Genomic DNA, 20,256 nt, shown 5'->3' with positions numbered 1-20,256 from the left:
GCAGCATCACGGGGGGATCTGTAACTTCCTGAGCCCTGACAGCGGGACCAGGGGGCAGGAATGCCTCATGTCACATGGCCGGCTGGATACACAGTCCATCATTCCCATCCAGAGCCAAAGCTCCCCTCCAGCGGGTTCTGCAGCCGTGCGAGGGGCCAAGGTCAGCGGCGGGCTGGCCTCGGGGCCGCCGAGCAGCGTGTAGGGCCACCGGGTGCAGCCAGCGCAGCCGCGCACCCCGGGGTGCTGTCATTGTCCCGCTGAAACGGCTGATAATGGCTAATGAGTTCCAGCTCGCCATTATAGCCTCGTAATTACAGCGCTATTCAGCTCCGCGATTGCCGGGCTCCTGCCATTATCCAGCCGTGTGCGCTGCCTTGGGAAGGAGGTTGGGAGAGCAGCGTTACTAGGACACAGATGAATGCAAGCCGGAATGAATAGAGGTTCCTCAGCCCCAGTGATTAAACTGAAACCCACAATTGGGCTCTGCAGCCCCACGACTCCCGCGGCTTGCAGTCCGACCGGCACGCAGAGAGCACGGCAGGCTGCCGGGACAGGGCTCCGGATGAGAAGGAGCCGACCCTCTCAGTGGGAGCAAAAGCCGTGGTCGGTCAGGCTGTAAATCGCAGGCACGAAGCTCTCGTGGTGTGTCACACGTTTTAGGGACATTTGGCACCACAAAGGGGGTCGTTTCGTATGTGCAGCTGTGTGCCCACCTCCTGACGGACCACAGCCCCGGAGTCAGCTAAGGGCAGGGAGAAATCACAGCTTCAGGAGTGGTTTTCTCCAAATGTCCTAAAGGTTCCTTGGCAAAGAAAATTGCCTGGAAGATCCCAGGGCCACGCTGGAGACCAAGCTGGAGGTAATGGCACCCATTCGAGCTCCTGTGAGAGAGGGTTCCCAGCAGGACTCCCATGCCACCTTCCTTTAAACATACCTAACATTACTCTGGCTGTGTAGCCAGAGTACAATTCCAGTACAATGCGCAACTGGAAGCTGAGACATCTCCAGTACTGCAGAGGGACAGAGCAGAGAGGCTCGATTTAGACCTGCCCAACCTGAAAGCCAGGACTTGGACCTCAGCCTGCAAAGCCCAAGGTGGTGCTGTCCTCAGAGCACCAGCATCCCAGAGCCTTCGCCAGAGGCAGAGCACAGGCAAAGCAGGGAAACATGAAGAAACACCAAAGAGCCATGGAAGCCACGGACTGAACGTGGCCAGTCCCCGCACATGCCCAACCCAGGCTCTGCCCTCTCTCCAAGGCGTCTGCTGGGACAGTGCAGCCCAAAGACTGTAGCACCAGAAGGCACTGGCAGGACCAGCTGCACTGGGGTCTGCTGCCCACACAGCCCAACCTCTGCTTCCTGCATGCTTGCTGAGCATCCTCGGGGAACTTCAGCAGAGGAGCTGGTGGCAATCCCCAAGTGGGACTGTGTCTCAGGGCCCCCTGACTGTCCTCCTCCCTCAGGAACTGGCTTTGTGTGCTCCCTGACAACTGCTCCCAGCATCCTTCCATGCCTTTGTTCAGGTAAATGATGGCCTTTGCAACCAAGATGGGAACGAACAGCAGGTAAAGCTTATTTGTAAGGATGCCGAGGCAACACTGCCATTTAACTTCATGACATTTTTTCCCCTCTGAACCCCCTTCAGTTCCTCATGGAGATAAATTACAGTCTGCAGTGCCCAGAAAGCCAGATCCCTGCTGCTCAGCTGCTCACCCACTGCCTCCATGCCCTTTCCTAGTGAAGCAAAACACTCTGCCCTGCTCCACACAGCAGAGCTTCGATAAGGACTGATGTGTCTGGGGAGCTGCCCAGCAGATTGGTTGTATTTCTGGACTATGACTTGAAAGCAGAAACATAGTGTGTGCTCTTTCCTCGCTAATTCAAAGGATTTAACACCAGAAAGCATCCTCAAGTTCATTCAGGCTGCCTTCCTCTGCCCCCCCCAGCACCCCAAATCTCACCCTGCTGATGGAGAGGCAGCGAATTTTCATTTGCAACCCTCAAGTTTCAGAAACCCCCCTCCCATTTCTCCCTGGGAAGAGGAAAGTCATTAAAACAATCAGTCCCTTTGCTACATTGCTTGTGGATCATCCCACTCCCAGATGGGATGTCTGTGCTGCAGCAGGGTTTGTTAGACTGGATTTGCATAGTCTGGGTTTATATTTGGTTTCTAGCTTTGGATGGCTTATCCATTCCCAGGGGGTCTCATGTCTTTTCCCTTTGCAGGGTTTGGAGCTACACTAACTCAGTAACAACCTCAGAGAGCACAAATGCTGAGAGTTAATTTATTAAATACAGCCAACATGAATGATATTTCCCTGGGCACTGATTTATCAGGAGCGGGAAGGAGCAGACAGCGCAATCCCAGGATCCCTACTCCGTTGCAAGGCATCAGCTATTCAGCACACATGTGACTCCTGTCCTTGCGGCTCAGCTCAGCTCTGCTCTCCTGCTGAGGCAGAAATCCTGACTGCTCTGCTCCCTGGAATTCCGCTTTGAAGAAGTCGGAGGGAAAGTCTGTGAGATGCATTCCTGCATTTGCACCCACTAGCACCAAAATGTGCCCTGGCCCATCAGGGCCAGCACAGAGCAGGCGCCCACAGCTCTGGGCAGTAACCGCAGGGGCTGCTGGAGAAGGATCCATGCTCCTGTGGTGCCTGCTGCAAGAGCTGCCCCTGCCCTGGTGCCGGGTGGAGTTGGTACGTGTACTGTCCATGAGATCTATCCCTCCCTCATGATCTTCACTGCTCTGCCTTTCCTGCCCCTGCCTCAGAGCGCGGGCCCCCAAGGGCATGGCTCCCCTCCCAGCAGCTCCAAAGCCCTCATCCCAGAGCCCTGACCCCAGCTGGAGCCGGCAGTGCCAGATAATAATCAGACAAGCAGAGAAATGAAGGCTGGAAGGTCACACACCTCACAGCAGTACCTCTGCCACCCTCCATCAATCCAGGCAGATGCACACACTGCTCCTCCAAGGACAGGGACTGACACTACCCTGTGCCTTATTCCAGGCACTGGAATAAGGCACAGTCACTGCTCCTGCCTCCAGGACCATTATCAAAACTCTGACCTGAACCCCATCTCTGCCTGCCCAGGCCACCATGGGGCAGAGATCTGGCTGCTCCCTTGCCAGTGCAGGCCTCTTTCCCACAGCAACCCCCCAGCCCCAAGGGCACAGCTCTCCCTCAGGGCCTCTCTGACGTGCAGGGGCAGGACTCGCTCTGTTTGTGCTCCCTTTCCACATCTGTGCTTTTGGTGATTGCCTCCCACCAAGACTTTCCTCGAGTCCCCAGGCAGCAGCTTCCTTTCTGTCAGCTCATTCCTCCCATTCACCAAGCCCACTCTGAAACCTCAGCCCATTCTCCAGCATCTCTCCCAGCCTGGTGGCATCTGCAACTGTCAGAAGCAGCTCGTGTCCCATCACACAGACTGCTAATGCAAACATGGATGAGGCTTAGACTCCAGACTGACCCCTGTGCTCAGCACTGGGGGACAGAGCAGCTGCAACCTTTCATCCTACACTTTTATTGCATTTTCCAAGTCTTCTCAAGATATCACCCGGCTGCTTGAATGTAACTTAGCCCCAGCACAGGCTCACTGAGCTGCTCAAACAAGGAAATGTGGGGCAGAGGCCCTTCCCAGTGCTGTGAGAGCTGGCTCCCTCCAGCACAGCAGCAGCACATTCACCAGCTCTCTGGAGCCCATATGGCCACGGCTGGGTGCTGACTCCATCCCCTCCAATACCAGGGAATTACAGGGTGCTGCTGCCCACTGCTCAGGGAGGGAACTCTGGTCACACACATCCTGGGCTGACACAGCTGCACAAGGGGCTCAGCACCTTCTTCCCCTTTTCCATCCTATCCCTGTTCTGACCAGACCCCTCAAGAAGAGCAAAGGTGCCCAAGGGATACCTGGAAGTCCCTTTAGGGTGTCACTCACCCAGCATCACCCCTACCAGCTGCGTGCAGGTGCCCAACAAGCAGAGACAAGAGCAGCTGTGTGCTGTTTGGGCTCATCTGGGAATCACTGCCCTTAGCCAAAGGGGATCCCAGCCCCAAGCACAGCCATGGCCCCACAGCACAGGAGGCTCTGTAGGCTTTTACGAGGTCCTGCAGCAGGTTAGCATCACGACAGATCCTTAAGCATTACAAACAGCATCGATCATGCAAGTAACAGTGAGGATCTGGAAGGCTTTCTGTTCTCCTAACTTCTCTCTGGGGTTTTCATGCCACAGCCATTAGCTGCTCGAAGTCAGGGAATGCTTTACACTCACACAGCATTGTGGTGTACCACCTTCAGGTTAAAAATTAATAAATAACCTCCCTGAACCCCAGCGGGAGAGAGAAAAGGCAGCAGGGCATTTCTGTATCACAAATGTGGAAACTGAGACTCAGCAGAGATAGCAGATTTTCTGGGATACCCATGAAATTTGGCTTTTTATGCTGTGCTGAGTAGCCTGGTTAGGGTCTGCTCTGTAGCTCCTCTGCTTTCCAGGGCAGGGGAGGCTGTCCAGCCTTCAGGCTTCATCCTGCCGCTCACTGGATTGAGTTCCACTTTGCATCTCCCCCAGGAAAACCTCTTTGGCTTATCCCTCCTGGAGCTGCTCACACCAGGGATGAGAGGACAAGTGCACCTGAACTGCTCAGTTATAGATGCCTACTCAGTCTCAGATGGGTCTCCTGGAGCATCCCATTTGGGATGCAGAGCTTCCTCCAACCAAGAAATATCCAGGGCCAGGAACTTGCATCTCTCTCATTCTTGGTGCCCAGGGCTGCTCCTTGGCTGCATCACTTTAAAAATTAATCTTCCCTTTTTCTGATCTTCCTCCTCTAGCAGCCTCTCTCCCCCATAGGACACTTGCCTCTGCTATTTTGAGCAGCAAGTGCATCCAAAATGCATGCTGGGGAAGCAGGCAGTCAGCACAGCCTCAGAACCTGCATGTAGCAGGGAGGTCTGAGATGATTCTTGTGGGCACAGCCTTGGGCCAGCCCCACACCAACACCATGGAGGGTCCCCTGATCCCACCCCATTTCCTTCTCCCTTCCAGCAGTGCCATGACCCCAAGGCCCCGGCTGTCCTTACTGCTCACATTGCTAATGGGCATCCTGGTGCTGTACAGCAGGAAAACCTCTGCTCCTCTCCCCACTCCTACCACTGCCATCCCAGGCTGTCCCTCGAGTGGGGACAGGGGCCAGCTGCTGGAGCTGGCCTTGGAGCTGCTGGCACTGGAAGCCTGCCAGGGAGCAGTGATCTGGGTCCGAATCCCCTGGGACGAGGCCATTTGCTAACACACAACTGTGGTTTTACTGCTTTTCAGCAAAACACGCACAGAAACGTCTCTGTGCCTCTCAGCTTTTATAAAAGGTTATTTCAGTAGCAATACAGACCAAGAGGATGTGTCTGCAGCACCAAGTACCTCTGGAGTGGGCAGGGAACCATGAAGGACTCCGAAACAAGACAAAGACAGGCTCCCTTGGTTGCCCACATGCACGTCCTGCTCCAGTACTCTTTCACCTGTCTGCCAGAGAGCAAATCAGAGCAAGGACACAGGAAAAGCCCCTCTTCAGTGGGAGGTCATGGGCTTGTACACCTTTCCCTGGACAGGACACCCTTTCCCTGTCCACACCATCCTGGTGGTACCCCAAATCCCTTCTGTTCCCCCAGACTGCAGGTTCTGCTGCCCTGCAGGGGTCCCTCATGCGTCCTTGGCCTTTCATAGCTGCCTCACTCTTCTGCCAGCCAGAGTTTTGATAGGAAACAATGAAGGAGGGGAGAATGAAACTCAAAGCAAATGCATTTCGTGTTAGGAGTCCCTTTCTGTAACTGCACTGTTTGTGTGTGTGCTGCCCTGCACTGGCACCGTGGCCACCATGCCCAGCCACCCTGGGACCCGGGCACAGCAGCAACTGCACTTGAAGGTGCACGTGGGAGACCCACAATTAAAGCTGGAAACAACTCCCCTCCCTTGCTCCCACCTCAGCAGCAAGGAGTTGCTGTCAGCACAATGCATCACTCTGGAGCACCGAAGTGGCAGCACATTTAAGGCAAAAATATCTGTTTTAAAGGATGCAATAAAACAGAGCCAGGGAAGGGTTTATAGGGAAGCAATTGCTGTGTGGGGTGAGAAGTGGTCACCAGAGGCCAATCTGCCTGGCTTTATTGCCTGTTACTGGTGACTTTTCCCAACCAGGGGACAATAGATCCTCCACTATCAGCCTTCACTTCAGTCAATACAAACACGACATAGTTTTTTAAACTAATATTTTTCCAGCATGCAATTCCATAGAGAGTGAGAACGCAGCGTTACCATGGCAATATATAGACAGCATCTGCCTTGGACGTAGCTGAAGGGAGAAATTGGAATAGAATTGCAAATTTCCTCTGTCCAGGAAGGCTCCCAAGGAAGCCACTGCAGTGGGCTGGGCAGCTACCTTCCCAAGCCAGCCTGCATCCTGCCAGTGCCCAGCACTGTCTCTCCTGGGAGCTGAGGGCTGCAGGGCCAGCCAAGCACTGCCCTGGCTGGACAAAGGTCCTGCATCCTGCTCCAGAGCTCTGCAGAGCCTGCACAGACCAGACCCCCTGCAGCCAGAGACTGCTCACTCCTCACTGGGAACTTGCCTGGGCACTTCAGAGAAGGGGCAGGTTGACTTCCTCAAGGTGCTTCCTAAGAAGGAGCATTGCCTGAAGCCCCTGAAAGGAGAAGCAGCCCAACAACTGGAGTGGAATGCAGGAGTGCTGCTGTGCTACACCAGCCTGGCTGCTGCAAGACATTTTGATTAACTGGTGAGAGGCAGATGCAGGTGAATGGATTAAACATGCTCTGAACTAGAGCTTGCTGCTGCAGTTTTGGCAGGGGATGGTTGGGCAGTATGCAAGAGTGCTTCAGGTGCAGCCACCCTGGCACGGTGCTCCCACACCCAAAGGCTGTAGCTCAGCACCCCTTCCCTCCACCAACGCAGACAGAGGGATGGCAGGCTGGCTACAGACTGCATGGGGCCCACTTCAGCACAGCAAAACCCCCAAAGTGTGGGAACAAGGCAAACAGAAGCCCCATTAAATGCGGAGGCCAGGGACTCTGGAAGGGAAAAGCCAGAGCCAAGAGGGGTGCAGTGATGGGGACCCCAAAACCCAACTCTGCTGCCTTCCACATGGGGGGAGGGACACAGCACAGCCCCCAGTGAGATGGGGGATGTTCAGGTCATCAGAGAGGAGGCAAAAGGGGCAAGTGGGACAATTCTCAGCTGTCAGCCAAAAAATTAAATAGCAGGAAAGAGTGACATGCCATCACAGACAATTCATCCCCTACAAGCAAAGAGCTGGGCTGGAAGCTGCCATTTGACAGTGGCAAATTTGCACTGATCCTCCTGGCATGGGGAGAGCTATCCACCTCCTCAAGAAGGCAGTCTGCTCCTCGGAGACACTTTCAAAGGAAAAAAGAAAGAAAAGCAAGCAAATGGGGAAGGGAATCGTGACCTTCTCCCACAACTCTTCTCTGGTGGCTGAGGCCTGAGGGACTCCTGGAAGCAGATAACATTGTAGTGCAGGGGGATTATCACCCATCCTGCCTACAAAGCCTTCAGGCCTCTGTTGTGCTTGCCAGAAGTGTAGGCAGGAGCACAGGCATCTGTGAAAAGTGCCCAGAGACTTTGCTGCTTCCCACCTTGCTCAGCCCCCATCCAGGCAGAGGGCAGGTGCATAACCCCCATTTGTGTTGGGTTGCAGACTAAAAGGCACTTAGGGAGCAATGTGCTGTGCCCTGGTACAAGGGAAGAGGGGTCCTGTGTCCCCCCCATGCAACCATCACTCATGCTCCATCCTAGATACATCTGCAGCCCTTACTCTCTACCAACAGCATAGCACCCACCAGGAAGGTATCACGGGGCAAACTGAAAGAGAAAACAAGACAATTTTTCCCCAGCCCACGATTCTCCAAAGTTGCAGTGACTGCAAGGCAAGTAACTCGCTGTTCTTCAAAGGAAAAGGGTGCATTGCAAAAGCAATGGAGCACAAGGCTCGTCACAGCATGCTGCCGACTCCCCACAATGGCAGTGCCAGCAGGCCTGGCTGCCCTGTCCAGGGGCTTGACCCATGCCACCATGGGGCTCAGCCAGGTGGGAGGCTGGAGAGAGCCTGGAGGCTCTAAATGCTGCACTGGCATGCAACAGGCAAGAAATTCAAGAGCGGGGACATCACTGCTCACTGCCACTGGGGGATGCGTGGTGAGAGCGGCATTGCTCACGCTGTGCATTGCTCACTCTGTGCATCTCAGGGCTTGGAAAAGAGGCACGCAGTGGAGGGCACTGTGAGAGGTTGGTGACTTCCCACTGAGAGCTGGCCCCTGGAGAGAGCAACCCCTGGCACAGCCCCTGCTGCAGGCTCCCCTGTGGCTGCCTGCTGACCTCGCTCCAGCGAACACTGAGAAGCCAGAGACTGCAAGGTTGCAGCCTGCTTACAGGGAATTGAAACTCACTTACGAGCTGTTACAGCAGGATTTCACTGCTAGGGGATAGACCTGCTCTGCACAGACACCCTCCAGCACCTGCATGGGTGTGCAAAACAGCAGGAAGTAGTTATCCAGCAGACAACACCCACGAGAGAGCAAGCATGTCTAGCTCAGTCCGGACAGAAGATCCGGCATCACCAGCTGCATTAAAATCCAGAGAACCCAATGCTGCTGAATGGCAACAGGCACGGAGGACCAGGTCAGTGGAGGCAGAATGGGAGACAGGAAGCAAGACCCACTTCTAGAGCAGGAGAGATACCCTGCCAGAACAGGAGTGGGACACCCAACAGGGTGTCCTCCATTAGCTCACTCGAGCATTGCTTCATTTGAGCAGTGCTGAGCAAGGGACTGGGTGTGGGCAGAGCTGGGGACTCGATGCCAACCTTGGCCCAGGACCCTGCACCCAGGTGCATGGAGAGCTGATGCCAAGGACCCCACTAAGCTCTCCAAGAGGCAGAAAGGGCTAGTGCAGGCTATGTATAAACCTTCCCTCTGCCCTGGGCACAGCAGAAAGGGGGATCCTGTCTCAGATTGCATAAACTAGGTCTATGGGATGGCAACTCACAGCAGCCTGGTTGCCGTGCTGGGTAATAATCATTTGTATGAGGATAATTACAGTGGGAGAAAAGAAAACTCCTCTAAAGTGGTATCCTGCAGAGCTCTTGATGCTGCATGCTGAGTGCAGCCCTGGCAGCTGCCAGGCTCTCTGCAGTCCATGCATGCAGTCCTCGCCTGCAGGGTCTTGGCCCATCTGCAGGCAAAGGACACAGTCAAACCCCAGGAGCTGCAAAGAGCATGGCACAGGGACAGGAGCACCGTGTGGCTGTCCTATAACATGTCCTGCAGCTCTGCTGCCCAAGGAGACAGCAGCTCAACACTTCCCTGCACTGCAAGGGGGATGTGGGAGCAGCCTGGCCCCAGGGCCAGACAGGTACTGTGCCACTATGCTCTATTGCAGCTTCTGGGATGGGGCACCTGCTGCTACCGAGCGGAGGGGACAGGCTGGGGACAGCCCTACTCTCCTGCTGAGACTGGGCTCCTGCGTGCCAGGAGCCTGCCAGCAGCAGGTTGGACACGTTCAGCTCATGCCGCTCTCTCTGCTTGGCCACAGAACCCCAGGCAGGCAGACCTGCCCAGCCAGGCACAGCAGCACAGGCCCCTCCTGCTCAGGGGAGCCCAGCAGGTAACACGGAACCCACACAGCCGGCTGGACCTGGACTGTGAGAGAAAAGCCTTCCTCATGGGGGCCCGGCTAAGAGAGCCAGGGACACCTCCCAGCACCCCTGAGGACGTGGCAAGGGATTTGATGAGCAGTGAGGTGCAGCCACAGGGGACTGGAGAGGACGGGTGAGCTGGCTCACAGCGGGTGATCTGCACGGCTGAAGGCTGGTCACAACGTGGGGGAATCTCAAGAGGAGCTGGGGCAATGGGACCTGATCCTAACACGATGTGCAGCACTCCCAGGAGAGCTTCCAGGGGACAAAGGGGTGCTCAGCACAGGTAGGGGCTTGGGGTGGGTGACAGAAGCCCTCAGAGAACCCCTGTGGCTGTGTAGCTACCCTGTGACAAGTCACTGAAGGGGTGGCCACACACCTACCGGCGGATGCCATGGGGCTTACGGACCCCCACACGCGGTCCATTCTGGGTTGCCCCAGCGCAAATGTCCCCCGGAGCAACCCACTCCCTCGGGCACTGCTCCAATCCCACCCCCGCTGCACATGCTTGCACAAAGACTGGCACACGCGGTTCTGGCATATGCCGGACCCCTTGCACGACCCTCACACAGAGAAAGGGCTACACACGCACCCTGCCCCAGCAGGCTCTCACACACACCCCGCTCTCCACCTCGACGGGCTACTGCACCTCCCTCAGGAAGGGGACGATGCATGTGAACTCACCCAACAGGCCCTTGCACACGTATCCTCCGGACGGGAATTTACAGACGCACAACCCCCGGGCGTAGCGGGACACCGCACATCACCCACCTCACGGGGTTCTTGCACACCTTGCGCACCTTTTGGGCTGCCGACCGTGGCCCCACGGGCATTGCACACGTTCTGCCCTTAACAGACACGGCGGGCACTTGCACGCACCCCAGACAGGCTGCTGCCCACTGCCCACCTCCGCCACGGACAGCCTCTGCCACACGCATCCCCGGACGGGCTCCCGCACACACTCCTGAGCTCAGGCTCCGCAGCGCGTTCCGCACCCCCCCGGGGCTCTGGCCCCAAGGGGCACTCGCTCCCCACGGGCTTTCGGACACACGCCCTCGGACAAGCCCCCGGCCCCGGCGCCCCGCCGGGCTCCCGCACCCTCGTCGCCGCACGCCCGGCGGCGGCGGACAAAGCCCGGCGGTACTCACAGGCGCTCGGTGCCGCGGGGGATGCTGCGGGGCACGGCGCGCAGGGCCGAGCCGTGGCAGTCCACCGTGGTGCCGCTGCAGGCGCACAGCGGCGGGCAGGCGGCGGCGCGGCCCCGGCACAGCGCGGCGCACGCCAGCAGCCAGGCGGCGGCCCGCAGCCCCGCCGGGACCCCCGCCGGCCCCCCGGGGGTCGGGGCCGCCATGGCAGCGGGCAGCGGGGTCAGGCGGTGCGGCCGCCGCGCATCACCGGGCAGAGCGGCGGAGCGGGGCTCGGCTCGACGCGGCGCGGCTCGGCTCGGCTGCGGGGCGAAAGCCCCGTCGGCGCACACCCGCCCACCCTCACTGCCGCCCCATCCCGCAGCCCAGGCTCAGCCCCCGCGCTGGCTCCTCCCTCCCGCCCTGCCCGCCCCGACGGGCCCCCCCGCCGCCACCCGCGCCCCTCCCCGCGCCCCCGGTACCTGCGGCGGCGGAGGCGGCGGCGGTCCTGGCCGGGCAGGGCACGGGCGCTCCGGTCGGCGGAGCCGTCGGGGCTCTGCCCCGCTCCGACCGTGCGGGAAGGTGGGCTTCGGATCGCTGCCCCCGCCTGGGACAGCGGGCTGCGCTCGCGGAGCACCCGAGTTCTCCGGGAGAGGCTGCGGGCAGCGGCACCCCGGGAGAAACAGCCCGGGAGCCAGGCGGCCGCAGGCAGAGCATTCCCACCTCTCCTCGGGGGTGCCGAGAGCTTTCGCACCCCCTGATGTACTGAAGGGAGCCTTGGCCTGTCTCCCACCCGGCAGCCTGAAACCCCATCCCATCATCCACAGAGTCCAGGTGAGGCACGGGGACCTGGCAGCCCACGGGGACCGCAGGATGGGCTGGCGCTTGTCCGCCGGGATGGAGCCTGGCCCGTGAGTGGGAGTCCCGCGGCTCAGCACTGCAGCCTCCTGCAGAAGGGACTAAGGTGGCAGCTCTGCTTTGCTATTTGCCCCACACACAAACAACAAATCTTGAAGTCCTGGTTGTGGCATTAGCTATGTTCTTTTCCATTCCAGAGGAACACCTTTAAAAATAAAGTAATCAAAATGTCTTTTTGGCTAACCTACAGAGAAGAGCAAGGCAAAATACACCTATTTCAATGCAAAAGGAAATGAAGCCAAGAAACCTTGTAAGTTTGGCCCTAAACAGCTGACATCTCAGAAACTCAAACATTACATTCATTTTATTGCCTTCCATTTCTTTTTCCCTGAGATCTGCAAATGCAAAGCAGGAGGGTGTAACCAGGAGGGCTGGTCACCTGTTTTATTAATGACACCCAAAACACTTGGAAGCCCATGGCTCCAAGTGCTGGGTCCTTTAAACAAACAACAGGTATTTTAATGTGCCCAACACAGCCCTGGCTTCTGGCAGCAACTGCCACAAAAGTCCTCCTCAGAGAGGAAATCCACAGAAGGAGGGGAGACGGGAGCCTGTTGCACTGTCGGAGCACAGTGAGCATGGACACCCCTGTGCAACAGGGCATGGTGGATATTCGCAGGGATGAGGGCAGGTGCCAGGGGCTGCAGTGTCTCTTAAATCAACGGCCTCTGCACATAGAGCTCCACAAGCTCCTTAATCAGGGCAAGAGGGAGGTGTCTGCCTGGGGTCCTGCTCCAGCGAGGGCCACCTCACACACACACAGGGTTGCACCAGCTTGGCCCAGATCAGCAGCTCTTTTCCATCCCAAATGCCGGCTCCCATCATCTGTCTGCATTTTCGTGACATCTCCTTCCTCTGGCCCCAGTCCCGGGAGGAAGCTGTGCCTGAGATGGATGAAAGGGGTTTGTTCCTCGTTGCTACTCAGCTGCCCTGACAGCAAGGAAGATGAGCTGCTTCCCAGGACTCTGGGAGCCGACCCCTTGCTGGCATAGCTTCTGCAGAGGTGTCCCTGCAGCCTGTCCTGGGGCTCGCAGGGAGACCCTGGTGAAAGTTGTTTCAGAATGGCTTGGTTCCCCTCAAAGGCAGCGATCAGTGTGATGCTTGTGACAGCCTTCTGCCACAAACTCCCCTTCAACCCTTGGCTGGCAGAGCAGAACCAGGTCTTCCTAACCTGCCCTTTACCTCTTGTGCTGGCAGGAAGGTGGGAGTGGGTGAGGGATCTCGTTTCCTCTGTTTTTTTTGCAGCACTTGCCCCAGGCAAACCCTTGTGATCTGCAGAAAAAGCAAGCTCCGTTCACCTCTGCGTCCAGCTGCAGCAACACCCAGGGGCAAGTCACACGGGGCTGTGGTCTTGGCAAAGGGAGGAGCCAGCAGGGCTTGCTGGAGCCCACCACACCTGTCCTGGTTCCAGTGGGACTACAGGACTGGGAAGCTGAAAACTCCATTTCAGGCTGACATCCACATTTTCTGCTGTAGGTCCCTGCTGTTCTCTGTGAGCTTTTGGCCTCTGCCTGCCGCTCAGCCAGTGCCCCATGCCCCAGCACCACGGTGTGTCCCACTGAGCTGGGCTGCCTCCCGTGGCTGACCCCTCAGCGTCTGCTCCAGCTGCAGCAGCAACACCCTTGCAGGGCTGCCAACACAGCCAGGGCTGAGCCAGGGCAGCAGCGTGGGGGGACAGGCTGTGTACCAAGACCTCAGCCCCTGGTGCATTTATCCCAAGGCACCCGGGCACCCTGATGGGGTGGGCTTCAGAGAGGAACAGCTGCCTGGGAAAATCCCAGGGTTCCTCTGAATATGGATGAGGAGCAGAGAGAAAAATAAACCCCAAACTTCTTTATCGGGGGAGGCCTGGTCCTGCCGTCTGCCACCGGGATTTGGGCCAAACTGCTTGATAGAGAGAGAGACCATCTGGATCGTCTGATGGGCTCTGGGTTTGGTTAAAATGAAGCAGAAGCTTTTTTTTGTAGGAGTTTCCATGGGAAGATCTGGGGAAGGGTTCCAGGGTACGCGCCAGACCTGTCGTGCAGAGAGATGTGAAGCAGCTACAAAGCTTCAAACAGAAAATTGCTGCCAATTTTAAGCCAAGCCCCCCAGGGGAGCATCCCGGCATTTCCTCCCACCCAGGACGGGTCACAGCTTGCCCCTGTTAGCTCTCTCGTGGGCTGGGCTGGCACTGGGTCCCATGATAGCACCTTCCAGCATGCCTGGCCTTCAAGGCAGTGTGCTGTAGCCTGGATTTGGGCATGCAGAGGGGAGGCAGCACACCCTGGTTCATTCGTACCATGCTTTGAAGCAGTGCTGTGGCTGTCACCTGTCCACAGCAGGGTCAGCCTTCCTCAGGGTGGAATCAGGCACTGCTGCAGAGCAGAAGTGTTTAAAACACTTCAGTAGGGTTCTGGTGTGTTAGCTGTGGCTGGACACCAGGTACCCCCCCAAAGCCACTCTGTCCCTCCCCTCCTCAGCTGGCCAGGGGAGAGAAAATACAATCAGAAGCTCATAGGCCAAGGTAAGACCAGGGAGAGATAACCAGTTACCAACAGGGGCAAAACAGGCTCGACTTGGGGAAATTGGTTAAATTTATTATTCATCAGATCACAGCAGGATAATAAGAAATAAAATCTAATATTAAAAACACTTTTCCCCATCCCTCTCATCTTCCTGGGCTCAGTCGCACTCCCAGTTTTCTCTACCTCCTCCCTACCAGTGACATGAGAGGATGGGGAAGGAGAGCTGTGGTCAGTTCATCGCACTTCATCTTTGCTGTTTCTTCCTCCTCAGGACAGGGACTTCTCACATTCCTCCCTTGGGCATCCACCGGCTCTGGTGTGGGGTCTTTCACAGGCTGTAGGTGAATCTCTTCTTCACTGTGGGCCTCCATGGGCTGCAGGGGTACATCCTGCCTCACCCTGGGCTTCACCACAGGCTGCAGGGGAATCTCTGCTCTGGTGCCTGGAACACCCTCTCCCCCTCTTCTTTCGCTGACCTTTGTGTCTGCAGAGTTGTTCCTCTCACATATTCTTTCTTCTCTACAGCTGCTGCTGGTGCTCTGCAGAAACTTTTCCCTTTCTTACATACATTATCCAAGAGCTGCTCCCACCTTGGCCAGTGGTCGATCCATCTTGAAGCTGACGGGCACTGGCTCCATCAGACATGGAGGAAGCTCCTGGCAGCTTCTCACAGAAGTCCCCCTGCTACCAAAGCCTTGCCACGCAAAGCACAGGTGCATGGTGCCTGCTCCAACGTCCCTGCTGAGGAGCATTGCCAGCTGCAGGATCTGTCATCCCTTGCACGGGGGCTGTACTTTCAACCCTTCCTTCCACCAGCAGCACCTGTCTGGGGAGCAGTGGCCGTAAGACCCAGCTGGAGATGTGTTGGGAGCAGAGTGGCCACAGCCTTCAGCTTCTAAGTGTCCCCCAGAGATTTTGTGCAGGGTGGGCTGCTGGGCTGTCCTGGGCCACATCTGTCATGCCTGGCCAGCTTGGCTCACGCTGGGAGGCCAGGCTGCCTTTGTCCTGGCTGCCACACTGGGCTTGGGAGAGTGAGGCATTGTGTGGGAGCAGGCCTGCCCCATTAGGGTGCCTCTTGGGCTCCTGTAGCACAACAATGCGCTTGATGGGTCTATTAGAGAGTGGTGTGGGCAGCTGGGGGCACTGGGATCATAGTAAATCTCACCTGGTTAGCAGCAGCAGCAGGCAGGGCTGGGATGTGCTCTCTCCTGTGTCTTTGTAAGGACAAGCCCTCCCTCACAAACAGCATCACCCTGTGAATGGGGCCAGCACTGCCCTGTGAGCATAGCCAGCATCACCTGCTAGACAGTGCCAGTGTTGCCCTGTGAACACCACAACACCACCCCCCAGACAGGGCCAGCATTGCTCTGTGAAGGTGGCCCCACTGACTGCCGGAGCTGGGCAGCTCTACTGCCTGGTGGCCTTCACCAGTGGGACCAAGTGAAGGGAACAGCATCCATTGACTGCTCTGAGATATTGCAGGAGGTGCCACGGCTCCCAAGCAGTTGGATTTGGCCCCAGCCTAACACAACAGGGACCGTCCAGGTAGGGGGAACCCAGCCTGTCTCACTGCCTTGAACGATTGTGGAACAGCAGGAGGAGGACAGTCTGCAAGGCACTGCATCCCTGCTTTGCGGCGTGGCTGAGCAGAGGGGCTGAGCCCTGCAGCCTGGCTTCCCAAAACCAGCTCTAGCCCACAAGGAGAACATTTGCACCAAGCAGCCCAGATGCAGATGAGGAGATGCTGCTCCCAGCACGGCTGGACACACCGACCGCCTGGGAGCTCGGCGGAGCAGCACAAGCTGGTTTGAATAAACCACACGCCAGGAGGTGTCTGTGAAGCGCCTTGCACATGGAAATGCTATTGTTGGATCGGGGGCTCCAGGGTCCCCAGATGTAGCAATTGTTCCACATCCGTGCTGTGCATACACACACACTCTCTTTCCCACTCACTCTGCCTGCAGCCACTCATTAACCCTCCTCAATGAAGATGCATTGCAGGGATAATTTACTGTTTAATAGACTAACTTTCCATTTGCTGTTGCCAAGCACATCCAGCATATTTCTCCACGGTGCCATAAACTACAGCTCCTCTGCCATAAAACCCTGCCTCCCAGAAAGAGCAGGTGGGTTTTCAGGACTCAGCTGATGACCTTGGCCACGGGTAAGCAGAGACAGTGTTCTGTTGTTAGAGGAACAGGGCTTGTTCCCACCAAGCCCTTTCACCCCCAATGCACTGACATCTCTGGACTGGGGAAACATCCAACCTGAGAAATAAGGAGTGCCTCAGTGGCACTCAGAGGCAGAGGCTCTGTCCTGGTTTTGTTGATGAAGATGCCCTGGGTGCAGACGAGCATGCCTGTGCTCCATATTTATGGCTAGCTGGCAGCTGGTCCCATGCTGGGCTGTGATCAATAAGCTCCATGCCTGCTTGGGCTCATTGTGCTTCCACAGTTGCAAATGGCCTTTCTGTGCCTTGTCAGTCCCAAAGTTGTGAGCATGTGTCTTTGCATCCTTGCTCCTCCTTCCCCAGCCCTTGTAGAGTCACAAGCTACTAGAGAATGAAAGAAAGTCAGATTCTGCTCAACCTGGAACAAGGGAACTCCTTCCATCTCCCATCACCCAAATTTCCACACTATAGAAGACAAACTTTCAGGCTGCAGGTTCTGCAGGAAGGAGCATCAGCCCCAGAGCCATGAGCCTGAAGAACTGGCTACCAGGGTCTGGCTCTGAAGAATGGCAAGAGGATGCCAGTAGCCAAAAACAACTTGAAAAAGAGAGGGAAAGGGTTCAGCTTGCCGTGTGACAGCTCTGCTTGGCCCTGGATGCAGGCAGGGACTCTCTTTAGAGCTGGAGGACCATGCTAGGGGCTAGCTGCAGAGCTGATTTTTGATTTGGAGGACATCCTTCCCCAGCCTTCTCAGCGCTCTTTATGTTTTTGTTCACTTTATTTATAGTCCCAGCTTCCCTCCTCCTCCATCTGCCAGATGTAGCCAGGGAGGAAGAAGCAGGCGTCTCCCAGCCTGCCCCCAGCACATCTGGCGCGGGCCCCCGGGCGGGCAGGGGTCCCGTCCCGCAGTGTGTGCTGCCAGCCCCCTCTTGTGCTGCCGCTGCAGAACGGCCTGCGAGAGGCACAATGGAGACAGAGCCTTTTGTGCAAGAGGCTGCCGAGATCCTGCTCCGCAGGGAAGCAAGGCTCAAGCTTTGTAAGCAAAAAGGTTGGAAGAAACAAACTCTAAAAGAACCGCAGGTCAAGACAGACACCCCGTACCACAGACCTGTGCACACATCAAGTTACACGCAGCCATGATGGCCGAGGCAGCTTGGCACCTCTATTCATCACAACTCCCAGGGGCACAGGAGCTTCAGCCCAAAGCAGAGCATCAAGTGGGACACAATTCTCTCCAGTAGAAAAGGAGACGATCTTAATATCATGTAAGGCACTGCATGGGAGGGCTGGGTAGTGGGTTTGTAAATCTTCCCCAGCAGCAGGGCAGGGGGGCTGGTTTAGCTTGGGAGAGGAGGAACTAGGGAGGGGGCCACAGAAATGACCACTCCAGCTGTGACTCAGCAGAGAAAAGAAAGCTTGTCTCCCTCTGACCCAGACTGAAACTGAAGGCTGGTGAATCTCACCCTGTGATGCATGGCTGGGGACAGCAGCTCCTTGCACAGGAGCACCGAAACAATCCCATGACATTCCTCATGTGTGGGCACTCCCCAGGAACAAAGCTGGGCTTCGACAGGATGGGGCCAGAGAGGTGGTGCCAGTTGAGATCCCACTCTGAACCACAAGTGTAAGGTCAGCGTGGGACCCAGCACGGAGAGCTTGCCATCTACATGCCTGAACAGTTTATGAGCTTCAACACAGAATGCTCACTGGGGAGATGAGCAAACAAAACTAAACATGGTAATTTATTCACTCCATGAAAAAATATTAGTTAATCCAAGCCAATGAGATTGTAAAGCCTGATAACTGGTCTGGCTGATGCCAATATCTATCGCTAGCAACAGTCATGTTTTTTGTCTACACTGTTGCCCTAGGCAGTGAGATGCAGCAGCAACATGACAGCTCCCAGCCACACATGATAATTTAAGAGAGAGAAAATATCTTATTTCAACTCCAAACCAGGGCAGAGCAGTTTAAAAAAAAAACCAAGACAACTTGCAAAAATTGATTTAGATAGCAGTGACACCCTGAAGAACTTATTTGCAAGTCTGTGCTGTGCAATTTGAGATAAAAACTGTTTAATGAAATGAAGGTGAGCACTGCTTGTTTGCTTTGTCACACCACTGCTGTGCACACATACCAACATGCCAAAGCAAACACGCTGAGAGATGAGCGATCCCCCTTTAAATATATACCTTCACCCAGTGTTGGGTCCCAGTGGCTACTGCCCTTTCACTTGTAGTCAAGTATAAGTGCTTGGATTGTGGCTTCAGAAGTCAAAACCTACTAATTTTTTAGAATTATGTCAGCCAGATAAAGCTGTCACTTTGAATCGCAGCTTATCAGGGGGGCAATATTTGGATTTTCAGTATTGAAGATAGCTGTTGTGAGTTTTTGCATTCCTTTGTTCAACACGTTCAAGAAGAGAAATGTCTCTCTTGACTCTCTTGCCCACTTTGAAGTGCACAGAGGCCCATCACCCCCGCTCCCTGAGCTCCAGGGAGATGGGGCTCACCATTCCCATGACACCCAACTGCAGGCGCGGAGGAGAAGGGGGCTCGCTTGGGGCTCAGCCCGCAGGAAGGCAGCGCCGCTTTCAAACACGCTCCTTCTCCTGCTTGTTTTTCAATTGCATGGCGAGGATGTTAATGAGTGTCTGAGCTATGGCAGGCAAGCCCAGGGCATTTCAAACGTGGAAGAACTTCACAGAGAAATAATCTGCATAAAATCTGAGACGCCATTCTTAAGAAGGAGGAAAAGAAAATGCAAGCAGAAAGCATCCTCTCTCAGCAGCCAAGAGTGGCAAGAGAAGAATGGCCCTACAGAGAAAAATTTATTCATTTGATCCATTATTTATATAAAGTGTTCTTTGTAAACCTGATTTCCCATCACCCTGGATGACAGCAGGGGGAAGACAGGAAAAGAAGAAGGTCCAACTTCATACTTCCAAGGGAAAGACAGCCTGTCTGGGCACCCTGAATCATGCAAGTACCCCAGAGGCTTTCGAGCCCTAGTGTCACGGGAAGCCACCCTGCAGGTGGGCAGCACCTGACCAAGCACCCCCACACTTAAAGAGTAGTAGCTCTGGCCTTGGAAGGACACATTTCCTTCTTTTTGAAGGTGGATGGGAGTCCTTGTTGTCCCAATGAAATTGCTTAAGCCACTAAGCAAACCCACTAAAAATAAAAGCATTTAATGTGGTGTTTTCACATAACACACAGAAAGGCAACAGTCTGCAACAGTACTGACATAGCGTATATAAATAAGGACAAAGATTAAAAATACTTTGGAAATGATAGACTCGGGGAACAGTTAGCGGCTGCTCTGGGAAGAAGCATCCTTATGAGTCATTGCACAGGGCAGACAAACGAGACACATCCAAGCATAACTAAAACTCTTCCGTGCCTGGGAGACAGCGCGTATGCATCGGGACAGCAACAGCCAAGGTCCTGGAGGTGGAATCTGTCAGCCACACCATCCGCAGCACGGCGAGCCCAGCACCACAGACTATAGCCCAGGGCACTGAACCCCTCCCGGGGCTGGAGACAGCACCCACCCCCTTGGCAGGTAAGGCATGTGACACATGCAGAAGGCCTGGCCAGTGCCCCATGGGTAACTTTTCTTAGAGTTGAACAAATCTCAGCTGTGCCAGAAGCCTGAGAGAGCCCCTGAGCTAGAGCCATCAGTAAGGGGGCCAGTGGAGAGTTACATTTGTCTCATCTATATGGGAGCAGTGTATTTAATTTTAGGTACAAGACTGCCTTGCCAAGCAGTCACCCATACAGAGAGATATGAGATATGCCAAGTAGGGACAATGGGGAGAGGA

At 55.8% G+C, this 20,256-nt stretch overlaps 1 protein-coding gene across 3 annotated transcripts in view; it reads right to left on the bottom strand.

Moving 5' to 3' along the window:
- SLIT1 (slit guidance ligand 1) overlaps positions 1–11,206 on the bottom strand; it is a 60,675-nt gene extending 49,469 nt beyond the window's left edge. For all 3 annotated transcript variants that reach the window (XR_005257435.1, XR_005257436.1, XM_038141318.1), the window contains exon 1: positions 10,863–11,206. Coding sequence is in view for 1 of the 3 variants with exons in the window: in XM_038141318.1 (XP_037997246.1) it covers positions 10,863–11,065 (203 nt within the window). In the remaining 2 variants the exon portion in view is untranslated. The remainder of the gene's footprint in view (positions 1–10,862) is intronic.
- Between the last annotated feature and the right edge of the window lie 9,050 nt (positions 11,207–20,256).

This window comes from Motacilla alba, chromosome 6, assembly GCF_015832195.1.
Source record: "Motacilla alba alba isolate MOTALB_02 chromosome 6, Motacilla_alba_V1.0_pri, whole genome shotgun sequence".
NCBI classification, from domain to species: Eukaryota; Metazoa; Chordata; class Aves; order Passeriformes; family Motacillidae; genus Motacilla; species Motacilla alba.
The sequence above is the reverse complement of the archived record's forward strand: the minus strand, read 5'-3'. Positions and strand labels throughout refer to the sequence as shown.